This window comes from Mixophyes fleayi, chromosome 5 (assembly GCF_038048845.1).
Source record: "Mixophyes fleayi isolate aMixFle1 chromosome 5, aMixFle1.hap1, whole genome shotgun sequence".
NCBI classification, from domain to species: Eukaryota; Metazoa; Chordata; class Amphibia; order Anura; family Limnodynastidae; genus Mixophyes; species Mixophyes fleayi.
Window position 1 is genome coordinate 256,627,580 of NC_134406.1, and position 13,328 is coordinate 256,640,907.

Here is a 13,328-nt window from a genome sequence, read left to right on the forward strand (position 1 = left end):
ATGATTTAAAAGGAAACGCGATTCATCAAACCAGGCCATCTTCTTCTATTGCTCCATGGTCCAGTTCTGGCACTCACATGCTCATTGTAGCCGCTTTCAACAGTGGACAGGGGTCAGCATGGACACTCTGACCAGTCCACGGCCTCGCAGCCGCATGCGCAGCAAGTGCGATACAGTGTATGTTCTACACCTTTCTATTACAGTCAGCATTAACTTTTTTAGCAATTTGTGCTACAGGTGCTTATCTGTGGGATTGGACCAGACCGGCTAGCCTTTGCTCCCCACACACATTAATAAACCTTGGGAGCCTATGACCCTGTCACCGGTTCACTGGTAGTCCGTCCTTGGAACACTTTGTGTAGGTACTCACCACCGCATACCTGGAACGCCCCACAAGACCTGCCACTTTGGAGATGCTTTGACACAGTCATCTAGCCAACACAATATAGCCCTGGTCAAAGTTGCTCAGATCCTTACATTGCCCATTTTTCCTGCTTCCAACACATCAACTTCAAGAACTGACTGTTCACTTGCTGTCTAAGAAATCCCACCCCTTGACAGGTTTGAAAGTTGTAGCTGATCAGTGTATATTGTAATATGTATTAAGTGTTACTACAGCATAAAATATGTGCCCAGGTGTCTGTTTATTAGAACAAGGGGCGGGGGAGATGGGGTGTCTGTAATGGAGCAGGGTGGGGAGCTCCATATACCGTTCCCCTAGTACCTGGCCCTGCCGCTGGATTCCATCTTGCTGTCACGTTCTAGTTATAAATACAGAACTCAATCCCTAAGCAACCAATCAAGTTCCTGACAAGTTTACCCGGCAGTATCCTGGCTTCCTATTGGTCATAACTCTCTTGTTTGCTGCACACCTGAGCGCCCCAAGGTCAGGGTCAAAGAAAAAAACTAAAGAGGGGGTGACAGATTGTGACCTGCGGCACCAGGTCCTTTTCAAAAATCGGGCCCCATAACTGTGATATTGGGTAAAATATGCGCCTTAGCTCATCAATGCAATCACTGGGGACATCTTTAAAAGATCATCATTTGGGGATACTAGATGACCGAAAATGAGAAACCTTGGTCTCTGATAAGATTAATAGTGACTAGTTTGATCAACCTTAGTGCTTGCTGCATGCATGAAATCAGATGAGGTAATGCAAGATGTATAACTCCTGTTATCCTCACACGAATAACCAACTCTTGGCCAAACAGGGGGAAAAAAAACCCTGTGATATTTGTGATAATTTAGAAGCCAGAGATGGAGATGTTATGTTCTACTACGGCTTTTATTTCCTGGAGTAAACAGTTTCTATTGTATCAGAGCTCATTGAAAGTCTCAATGTTCAGGTGTGAGAATATTCTGTATTCACACTGTATTCTGTTAGTCAAACCTAAAGTTACTATAGCAACAGTCTGAGAATTCTGCTGAATATGTATGGAGAGAGCAGTCACGCATACAAATTACTGCTGCTATCTCATATATAGGTTATCCGAGAGGTGGTGAAACTGGAATATGTAGTCTTAAAGAGGCAAATAAGAGGTGTAGAAATACATTTATTTTTCTTTTTTTTTTTAAAAAGTGTCCATAGCCCTCTCTAGCGGGTTAGTGGAAGGCTAGTGCTGTCTGCTGGGGTGAGAGACAGCGACCTCTCACCTCACCTTCTGTATTGGGCAGCCTCTAATAAAATGTTGAATCAGTATTTTATACAGTCTATGTAATGCAGATCCTAGTCCTGATACTGTCTGAAATACAGGGGGGGGGGGGGGGGGGACACAACATCCAAAACAGCGATACATCACAGGTCACAATCTCAGACTGTCTTTCTACAATTAAGTTTTGAGGTCAGCACAAGAGACTGCACTCTTTGGGCAGTTCCTGGCAAAAGTCTGACTCAGACACCATAGTGTGGGTGCCTCTTGCTCTAATAGAACGAGGGGCGGAATTCGTGCAAGTGAATGCACCTTGAAGGAAGGAGTGATTCTCAGCAGTGGGCATATTGTAAACCTGGCAAAGGAGAATATTGCATATAGTATTGCCCACCATTCAGTATACCCAAATGTGAGCTGAATTTTATTCTACAGCAGAAGATTCTTTGGGGGGGGGGAATTCAATTGACTGCAAGATATTTATTAACACCGCGTTAAGTAATTGTAACGCTTTTTTTTTTTTTATCATTTTCGAGCAAGTTAACTTTACCCGCTATTCAATTCCATTTTTAACGCTCAGTCTCTTTTTCAGGAAACGGTCCTCTCGCGCTCCAGTAGAAGGTCTACAAAAAGAATAGGGTGGTTGAGAGGCAGTCGCGTTAAAAGCTATTCAATTGTTTTTTAACGCGGCGCATTAAACAGGCCAATATGCTGTTTTATCTCGCACCTCTTTGGGGTGTGCTAAAAATAAAAAAAACTATGAAAACTATTTGAAATCATGTAATAATGAAAAATAAAAAAAGAAACTATGTTCATCAGTAATGCATGACAATAAAAAGTTGATTTTCTTGTGAAAAAATAAAAAAAGAAATCACTAATATATTTATGTATGTTTTTGGTACAAATATGTATGTACTAATGTGTTTTGACATGGTATAGATGATTCTATAGTAAACAAATAGTGCATTAAAAAAATATGCTAAAGAAAGTACTGTAATGTAGATATTATCAAATAAATAGGTTGTATAATGGAATCTAATGTATGAAAATTTATGCCAATCCTTTATTTTGTGTTATACATGACCGCGTTAAAACTCCCCTAAAAACTCGCAAACACCAATGACTAACGTGTGGGGGCAGCGTTCCCTCTTTTTCAATTGAATTGCACTAGTTTTAACGCTGTGTTAAAGAAAAACAGTCGCTATAGCAGTTAAAAACACGCGCGGGATTTGTTTTTGCTTTTTACGCTGCGGGGAAAATAAAAAATAAAAAAATATCTCGCCGTCAATTGAATTCCCCCCTTTAAATAAAATAATTTTGGGCAAATTGTTAAAGCAATTTTTTTTTTGCAACATAAATAATGTATTCCTTTTAAGCAGTGTAGATAAAACAGAGTTATAAACCTTTTTCTACAACCCTGCAATCTAAAATATTTATGGAATGAGTAAAACATATACTACACATACAAAAATGTGCTTCACAGGATACATTTTAAATACCTAAAATGTCAACCACTGATTATTCTAGAATATTATACAGAGAATACAAAAAGTTACCCGTTTTCAGTAGCCCAGTCTTTAGTAGTCCAATTTTCGTTTCCTTTTTGTATCGGGCTGGCTGAATGTTACCATCTGCAAAAGTGTCAACGCCAACTCTCCTGCGACTATAATCATCCTCGCTTCCCGTACAGAATTCCATCGGGCTCATCCCAGCATCAGAGGGGGTCTTAACTGGGGAGACGGACTGACTGCTGGGGCATCCTGTGTCATCTGAAGAAAGACAAAACCAGAACATACCTTCATTAAACAGTGCACCCTCACCATCCCACTTCTAAAATTGCCTTTAAAATAACACTTGCTTACCACCATTATTATTATCACCATTTATTTATATAGCGCCACTAATTCCGCAGCGCTGTACAGAGAACTCATTCACATCAGTCCCTGGCCCATTATTGGGGCTTACAGTCTAAATTCCCTAACACACAGACCACCATGCCTGTTATCTGTATAATATACATCTATACAATTGTTGGGCCAAAATGGTCATTGCCCACTGAGTATTAGCTAAAATATAATATTAAATAGTAAGGAACGGTGAATATTTGAGTTACTGTTGTGGGTTAAAAGGGTAAATGTTTCTATTTTAATTAAAAAAGATGAATATATATATAAAAAAAAAAAATACAAAGATCAGGCCTGGCCAACCTGTGGCTCTCCAGGTGTTGTGAAACTACAAGTCTCAGCATGCTTTGCCAGCAGAGAGCTGCAGGGCAAAATTGTGACAGTGAGAGGTATAAACAAACTCATTTTAAAACACAAGTTCTCCAAAGTAAAAAAGAAAAACATGGACAAATCTTGGTGTATTCCAAGGATAAAGGCTAAAGACCATGAGTCATCCTTGGGCAGGTGCTGGAGGATTTCAGAGTAGGAGAGACAAGGATGGCGACAGGGGCAGGAGTGGCAGCCCCCTCCACCTTCACAGCTGCAAAAAAAATGCTGTCTCATCCTTGGCCTACTCATTTTACAATGTATCCATCACTGTTCTCCTCACTGCTTGTCAACTGTTAGAGTTGACCATGCAAATAGCATGTAGCAAGGGGCCTGATTCATTAAGGATCTTAACTTGAGAAACTTATGTCAGTCTCCTGGACAAAACCATGTTACAATGCAAGGGGTGCAAATTAGTTTTCTGTTTTGCACATAAGTTAAATACTGACTTTTTTCATGTAGCACACAAATATCAACTTTAAATTTCAGTGTACAAATAAGTTATCAAGTATTTGTGTGCTACATGAAAAACAGTCAGTATTTAACTTATGTGCAAAACAGAATACTAATTTGCACCCCTTGCATTGTAACATGGTTTTGGCCAGGAGACGGATATAAGAAGTTTCTTAAGTTACGATCCTTAATGAATCAGGCCCCTAGTGCTTAAGAGAGATCCAGACTGCACAGAGGTGTTTAATCATCCACTAATACATAAACTAATACAGTGCTGTTAGGACTTAAGTTTTTACTGCAAAGTCAGCGCTGGAGAAGTAGTAGTGGAGCCGTGGGTTGGGGGCTATGGATGTTTCTCACAAATGTTTCTGAATTCTGGGGGTTTCCTGCACTATGCTAAGGGAGGTTTCTGCTAAACAATCATTTTAGGGTGGAATTATACTTATATAGCTTTCTTCTTAAAACAACTCTTTCTGTCAGTCACATACAATATGTATTACATTATGTCCCCTCTAGATCATGTTCTGCTTGAACACAGTTCACTGAAAAACCTCAGACTCCTTAAAAACTTTACAAGGAAGAAAGTTGTCCCTGTTATTGGGCTATTTTATATGGTTTGCTATTACATCCTAAACCATTAATTTTGGCCACCGTTCAAACAAGTGGACATAAAACGTACAAACACAATCAGCTAAAAAGATTTATCTGGATACATTGCCTAAGTAGATAAATATTGTACGAAGTGGAAAATGGCAACATATTTCCCAACTAACTCAGATGTTTTATGTTAGCTTGCAGTTTAATTTAAACTATTTCACTTAATATTATGGGCCTGAGTCATTAAGGAAAGTAAGGCCAAAAAAGGAATAAATGTTCTCCGGGACAAATGCTTCCAATACAAGGGGTGCACATTAGTTTTTTATTTTGCACACAAGTTAAATACTGGATGTTTTTTCATGTAGCACACAAATACTTGATTGCATTATTGTTACACTGAAATGTAAAGTGGATCTAGGACATGCCGTTTTCCCCACTATGAATCGGTCCCCACAATTTAAATTTACCTCCCCATCCATTGCAACATGGTTTTGCCCAGGAGCAGAGTTACTCCTCTTTTATACTTTGCTCTCCTTAATGACTCAGGCCCTATGTGTCTGTAGAAACACACAATATTCTGTAGTCAAAAACTTAAAAAAAATATATATAAATACCAAAAAAAAGAAAAAAATCCACCCTTTGAGAAATTGAGCCTCTGGAAAAAGATGACACATTGTGGTCAACGCTTTCATTTTAAAAAAATAAATAAATGCAAATATTAGCAAAGAAAACAAAACAAAGCATTTTTTGTAGGAACTTTGAAAGCTGCAACCAATTTTTTCCGACATTAAAATAAAAATGTATCTTGGGAGTTCCCAGCAGAAGCCATTCATTTAGTTGCTGACTGTACATCCAGATGTGACTGGTAGAATGTTTTCCAGAGCCTGACATCCGAGCCTGGTGGCTGCCGTCCAACCACAGGGAAGGAGGTGGTCCTGGTGTCAAATGGTAAATACAGTTTCCAGTGTTAGCAGCAAGAGGCTACTATGCTAGATACACAGTGACAATACTTTACCAGCGACTGTGTTACAATGTTACAAAGTATAAATTATTTACATTCAGTAGCTAGCTTGTAGCTCTGTGCCAATATCTGTCATGTTCCAAGAACATGTCGAAGCATTGGCTCACTTAGAACTTACATAACACTTTCCCTGGTGTAGATAAAACAGATGCCGTACTAGTTATTCCAAATGAATGTACTCAAATCTAATTTCATCTCTCGAGACATATGCAAAACTGTAGTTCGGTGGTAATTACCTTACAGCTGCACAAGATACATTGAACCCAGTTGAGGTGACTGTAGCTCCATGTCTAGTATGTAACAGCTTTCAATGGTGCTATACATACAGGTCATCATCACCATTTATTTATATAGCGCCACTGATTCCGCGGCGCTGTACAGAGAACTCACTCACATCAGTCCCTGCCCCATTGGAGCTTACAGTCTAAATTCCCTAACATAGACAGACACAGACACAGACACAGACACAGACACAGACACAGACACAGACACAGACACAGACACAGACACAGACACAGACACAGACACAGACACAGACACAGACACAGACACAGACACAATTTTTGATAGCAGCCAATTAACCTACTAGTATGTTTTTGGAGTGTGGGAGGAAACCCATAAAAACACGGGGAGAACATACAAACTCCACACAGATAAGGCCATGGTCAGGAATTGAACTCGTGCCTCACAGCGCTGTGAGGCAGAAGTGCTAACCACTGAGCCACCGTGCTGCCCATAATACTGTATATTACAGAGAAATACATACACTAATAGTTTTGTGTGTACAGGTCTAAGAGCAAATCTAGGGGTTTAAGAATTCCTCCTGTATACCTGTCTTCTACCTCAAAACAACACCTGACTGCACCCCGTATAGACTCAATAGCTCGGTATCAATGACATTAGACCAGAGGTGGAACTAGCGGGCTGTGGGCCCCATTATCTCCATGGGCCCCGGTACACCGCAATTGTTGCACCACTGGTAGTTCCACCACTGCATCAAACGTACACCAACAAGACACAGCATTCTGAAAGGGTTATCAGACTTGGACAGAAGGGATTTGGGACAAAAAAAAAAAAAAAAAAGTTAGTTTATCAATCATCTTTATACAATCTAGATAATGTTCTACAATGAATCCATATGGTCCTCTCAATATTAACATGAGAGAAAAGGAAGATTTAAAAAAATAAATAAATAGGGATTAATTGGATGAAAATATGATCGGGCTAATGTACATGGACATTATTTCTTGGCAGAATTCAAGCAGCCACTCGCGCCTTCTAAAGTGCGCAAAGGATCGCCAGAGCCGAGTTAGACACGATAATACCCAGGTCCATTGGAACCTTCTCCTGCACTTGAGAAAAACTGAATCTTCTCCACTGAATGATATGGTTTGTGAGGGACAATGTAGTGACACTGACTTGCTGGGTGAACATTGGCTTTTAACACCGGTACATTAGGTCAATGTTTTTGCTATTTTTACTATTATTTAACATTGATGCAATGGATTGCACATGGATGGCAGAATACCTTTGCTGAGCAGTCATTAGTGGGCAGGTTTCAGTTCTCTTTTGTTTGTTTTTAAATGGTGATTTGCAACATTACAATATTTCAAAAGTAAAACACATACATGTCTGTTATTTGGAAATATATAAAACCCCACAAGAACATAGCTTAAAGTAGGGCAACTATTCCATGCTATATGCAACATATTTCTAGTTCCAATTTACCTTCTCCCCCACTTTATAGATATTAGTGGAAAAAGTAGCTGGGCTTACTGGGTTGCAGGGAATAATAATAATAATAAAAATTATATATATATATATAGGCCTCAACCACCAACCACTCCCAACTGTCACTTCTCCTTCAAGAAATATATATATATTGTTTTTAAATCTTAATAAACACTTAACAATTAACAAATTAAATTAACAAATTAAAAACATCTAAGTATACCAAATTTCAGCCCTTTCTGAATTTTTTTTCCACACACACACTAAGAATTTAGTAGGTCAGTGTATAACTCCGCCCAGCAGGTGGCGCTGCAGCTTGGTTTTATTTTTTCCACACACACACAGACCGACAGACTGACTAACTAACACACACCACTAAGCATTTATATATTAGAGAATATATATATATATATATATATATATATATATATATATATATATATATATATATATATATATTAGATATATACACATATATTTTTTCAAAAGTCGCAGTACACCCTTTTATTTAAAAAACTCTACAGGAATTGGGTCGATTTCAAGATGGCGTCCATGTTTGGTACATACCGTAAAAGATAGACCACGTCACCCATACCTTACTGGAGTATTCAGGTCTCCCAATTTCCTGTAGAGTTTTTGAAATAAAAGGGTGTACTGAGACTTTTGAATCACCCTGAATAAATATAATATAATATAATAATATATATATATATATATATATATATATATATATATATATATATATATATATATATATATATATATATATATATATATATATATATATATATATATATATATATATATATATATATATATATATATATGGTTTTTTTTTTAAATAGGTAGCACACCATGAGCGCTAATGACAACAGACAGGAGCTGGTGTAAGGCGAGGGCAGGACACAGTCTTAAGCACTGGTTCCACTATAGTGCGCATATATAAGATGCTTCCACCTAAAGTTGCAGCCTCACATACCCATAAATGTAACACATTCCAGAAGCTGCTGCATAGAAACATCCTCATCTTCCTCAGATACAAATGACAACTTTGCACGCTCAGTGACTGAGCGTGTTACCAGGAACTAACAAATATGCTGCTGGCAAAGTATGTCCCTACGTAGACAAGCAAGCTAGTGTCACCACTGGGAGAAGAGGGCTGACTCAGCACGCATGAGGAAAGCGCCAGCGTGTATATATAAAAACTTCAATTGAGTAGTGTAGCCAACAGGAACAGTTACCTGAACAGAAGCTGTTGCTACTTATGGTCCTTGCAGATCGACTTGAAGTCAAGTTGAAGTCTTTGCTCTCCTCTTCTGAGAATGGGGATTCCGAAGAAGGAGACACTTTCTGCTTTGGTAGATAAGGGCGGAGAACCAGGCGGGGGATGCGGCTGCGAGCAGTCTCCTTTTCTTGCATTTTCTAAATATAAAACAAATCTTAACATATTTAAACTGTTTAGCAAAACACACACAGAAAACCAGGCAAAGAGAAAATACTAAAGTATGCAAAATAATGGAGCCATTTCCATATATTACTACTGTTTCCATGACAATGTGTTTTCAAGCTGCAATCAGGTCTGGCAAAGCATTTATCCACAATAACAGCTTACAGTAGATGCTCTGCTTTATTACACAGCAAGGGCGAATGTTTAAAAGTGAACAATTTAGTGCATGCAATGACATACTTCATATGACACCAGTGGGTCTCCATAACAGTCTTCACAATCCACTCTTTTCTGGAGCGCTAATATCACTACACATGTATTCATTCTCATTTATGAATAATCGCATAAATAAACAACGAGTGTCACTCAACATGGATGCAATTACATTATCATCATCATCATCATCCTTATAGTTTTAACCCATTTCTTGTTTAAAAAAATGATTGTGATGTGTGGGTGATTCAATTTTGGAGAGGTATGTTTAATGCACAAGCAACTGAAACAAATCCACTTAAGACAATTATTAAAAAAATGTATTTATAAACTGCCAACATAATACTCAGCGCAGTACATTGAGGGGGATCATGATATAAATAACATACAATGACATAAAACTTATGTAAGGTAGTGGAATAACCAATTGTAGCGGTTGGTGGGATACACGTGCTGTGCAGATTATAACTCCAGGCAGCTAGTAGATATAGGTACTGTGCAGGTACAAGCAGAGCACCAGATCCAGTAGTTGGCAATCTTCCTTTCCCCTCCCTCTGTTCTCTCTCTCTCTCCAACGGCCTCTTCTCTAATATCCTTCCCTTGCTCTGCCTCACTGTCCCATCACTTCCTCGTCACACTCACCCTTCCTAACACTGGCCCTGCCTCCTCTGCTGTTGTCCCCCTCACCAATCTTCTTCCACCATCTGCTACCATCGGTTCCCTCTTAATATTCCCCTTGCACCCCCCTCCCCCCCACAAACCTGCTTTGGCATCTGCCCCATCCAGGCCATTGAACCATCTGCAATGTCTAAGCCCCTAAACCAACCTTGGCCTTGCCACCATTCTGGATTCTACAATACCCAAGCCCAGACACCACCTTGGCCTCTGCATCTTCTAGACCCCAGCCTCACCTTAGCCTCTGTACCATCCAGGGCCCCGCACCATAGTAGGCCCATCTAGGCTTCTGCACCATCCTGGACTCACCAATTCTCAGACCTCAATCTGTTCAGCCTAACCAACCAAGTGATTCCATTGAACTTATACTGTCTATCTACAGTTCCAGGCATCTGTTCCATCTAGGCCTCTGCTCCACTCAACCTTCAGCAAATACGCTACTGTTCACAATTTGTCTTCTGTACCTTCTAGACCCCTGTACCATCCAGGCCTTTGCACCATCCAGCCTCCAGGACTCTGTACCACCTAGGACCCTGCACCATCATGGCCCCATGTAGGCCTCTACATTCTGGGTTCAGTATCTTGCATAAATCTGCACTATAGTGAACCCAAGCATGCCCATTTGCCTATCATTGCCCCCTCCATTTAGCATGTATGCTCCCACGGGCAGGGTCCTCTAACTTATGTCTGCCCACTCTCCATCCTCCTCCCTGTTTTGCTGTATGCTGAATTATTGTTGTATGCCATGCACTTTGTTCTGTTAATTGCATTAAAACCTTTATTATGCTTCTTATCTGTACCCATTGTTCTTATCTGTATAAACTTATGCAGTTTGTAATCTTCTTGTATGATCTAAGCCCTTTGTACGGTGCTGTGCAAGCCTTGTGGCGCTTAATAAAAGTTGTTAGTTATACCCTTTGGTCTTCACGGGCAGTGTATGCTGGTGTACAGATTACCAAGTTATTTGCCAATATTATTTAAAGGGCATCTTCACCTTCAGATGACCAATTTATTAGATTCTACATTCTCCACCTGGAACTTTTATTAAATAGATTATTTTTTACCTCCTTTACCTACCTTCTTATCTCCCTTCTAACACCAGTATTTCTACATTCAGGCAGAGGTTGGTTATCCTTGGATAGAACACATAGCTATTCCCTGGATACAACTGTATCCATTGCAGAAAGCACAGTAGCGCTGTGTCATATCCCAAGGTAAAACAAAAAAAACCTCTCCACAACTGTGTAAATACATAGCTGTAAATCACTGAAGCAAAAAAGACAAAGAATGGCTTTTATTAACAGGTGAAAAGCAACATGTACATCCCATAACATCAAAAGTCATCTAGAGGAGGAAAACCCTTTAAAGAACAATATAGACACCCACCCACTATACAACTATACTGTTTATAGGCAAAGCCCTTTGATGTATTGCAGAAGACTGGCAATTGCTGTCCGTCAGTTAATAGTTCAGTTTCTCAACAACAGATTTAATTTAAATACTGAGAATACTAAAATGTAGTTCGAGGACACATTTAAAACGCATATTCGTTTATGTAACGTACATATAAAAAATATATACAAGTATAGATATATATTAAAAAAATTATCATAATAGGTCTGTTGACCTGCAGTCCATGGAAAAATTTAATACAGCAACTAATTAGTTGTACAGTATGTACACAGGAAACAATCACTGTTCTGCATTGCCCTAGGGGCCTTTTCTAGCTCACACTGGCTGTCCATCAGTTAGGATAACTATGTGGCTTAAAGAGACATAATGAGAAGTTATTCAGAACGTAGGATCTATTTATTAAGGGGGGGATAAGCCCTAAACCCTGCAAAAATGGGAACTTACGCAGGATTTTGGGCATCTCCAGATTTACCAAAGCCCCCGGCCGGTAAAGGCTATTGCAGGTTGGTTGCTATCGCTGGGGTCCTTCTGTGATGCTTCCATGGAGGAAGCCTATCTACCAAGGACAGCGGTGGTATAAGTTCTGTAAACTATCCTCGGATTGTCAACACCAACTCAGGATGGCCCGGAGTAGTCACAGGAAAAAAAATGCTTTAATAATAATAATAATAATAATAATAATAATAATAATAGACTTTGTTTTTTTTTTTAAATTCTATTTTTCATTTTCTCCAACGGCCTCTTATTTACAGAATCTGGAACTGGAAGCCCAAATCTTCTTACTGCTGCCAGCCAGTATCACCAGGGTGACATTTTCTTAATAAATTGTCCAATGAAAGATTTTCTGGTTATCAGAGGGGTCTTATTAAATAGGACCCTTAGTCCCAACCTTGCTTCATGTAAGGCTATTCTAGCATTTTCATGACAGTTTAGTCTCTATAGGTAGAGTTCCCAGAGTCAATGGAGGTCATTTATTAAGCTGCAAAAGTGAAATCCCATGCACCTATTTTTTCCCCAATAGCACAGTGATACCAGTTTGCCCATGGCTTAGTGTGCCGCGGTGCCAATCTAAAGTGTGCCTTTAGATTGGAGTTGCTGGAAAGATTGGACTGTTCCCTGCTGAAAGTGGGCTAAGCACAAGAAAGTGTCTTGTATACAAGAATTATATTTTTGTCAACTGAGGTTCAAAGGGCGGAGATGTAGTTTTCAGGGTTGAATTCCCCAGCAAAGCCCCCTGACAAAACAGCCTGAGGTTTGAAAAGGGGACAGATGGGTGGCAGAGCGTTGGAAAGAAGAGCAAATATTTAAAATGTACAGAATTTTAACATTGCTCCCAGGCCATTTTTTTTTATTTTTTTTTTTTATTAAAAGTGTACAGAGAAACATGGAAGTATTCATACTGATTAAGAGAGAACAATTTTCTTTTCTGTTTGGGAGAACATTTGATATGTTCATAGTATGTAGGATCTAGGATACTTTAATCTCTCCATACAGTAAAGGTTACCTACGAAAAAAGAACCAAAGCATGAACAATAGCCAGGGCAGACGCAAGACCCCCTTGGCGGTCTCCTCTCCCCTGTTGGAAGCACCTCTCTCATGTTGAGCTCCTATGCTGCTTACCTTAGCAGGCCGGAGGTGGGGCTGCCGTCCTCTCTCCCTTGGATGGGGAGAGTGACCCTGGGCTATGTCATAGTTGCAATCCAATCAGAACATGTAGGAGCAGCAGCTTCAAATGAAGCTACTGGCTGCTTCTCGTCCACTTAATCTTTGATATTAACCACCATACTACTTTCATGCAAATCACATGTGGCTCAGAGTCACAAGGGGGAATTCAATTACCGGCAAAATCCCGGCGGGGCCT

General features: G+C 39.5%; 1 protein-coding gene across 3 annotated transcripts in view; it reads right to left on the bottom strand.

Annotated features, from left to right (window-relative positions):
- Positions 1 to 13,328, bottom strand: part of SYBU (syntabulin) — a 36,213-nt gene that overhangs the window by 19,762 nt on the left and 3,123 nt on the right. For all 3 annotated transcript variants that reach the window (XM_075213974.1, XM_075213975.1, XM_075213973.1), the window contains 2 exons: positions 8,961 to 9,141; positions 3,204 to 3,416 (listed from right to left, as the gene is read on the bottom strand). In XM_075213974.1, the coding sequence (XP_075070075.1) occupies positions 3,204 to 3,416; positions 8,961 to 9,138 (391 nt within the window). In that variant the 5' untranslated portion in view covers positions 9,139 to 9,141. The remainder of the gene's footprint in view (positions 1 to 3,203; positions 3,417 to 8,960; positions 9,142 to 13,328) is intronic.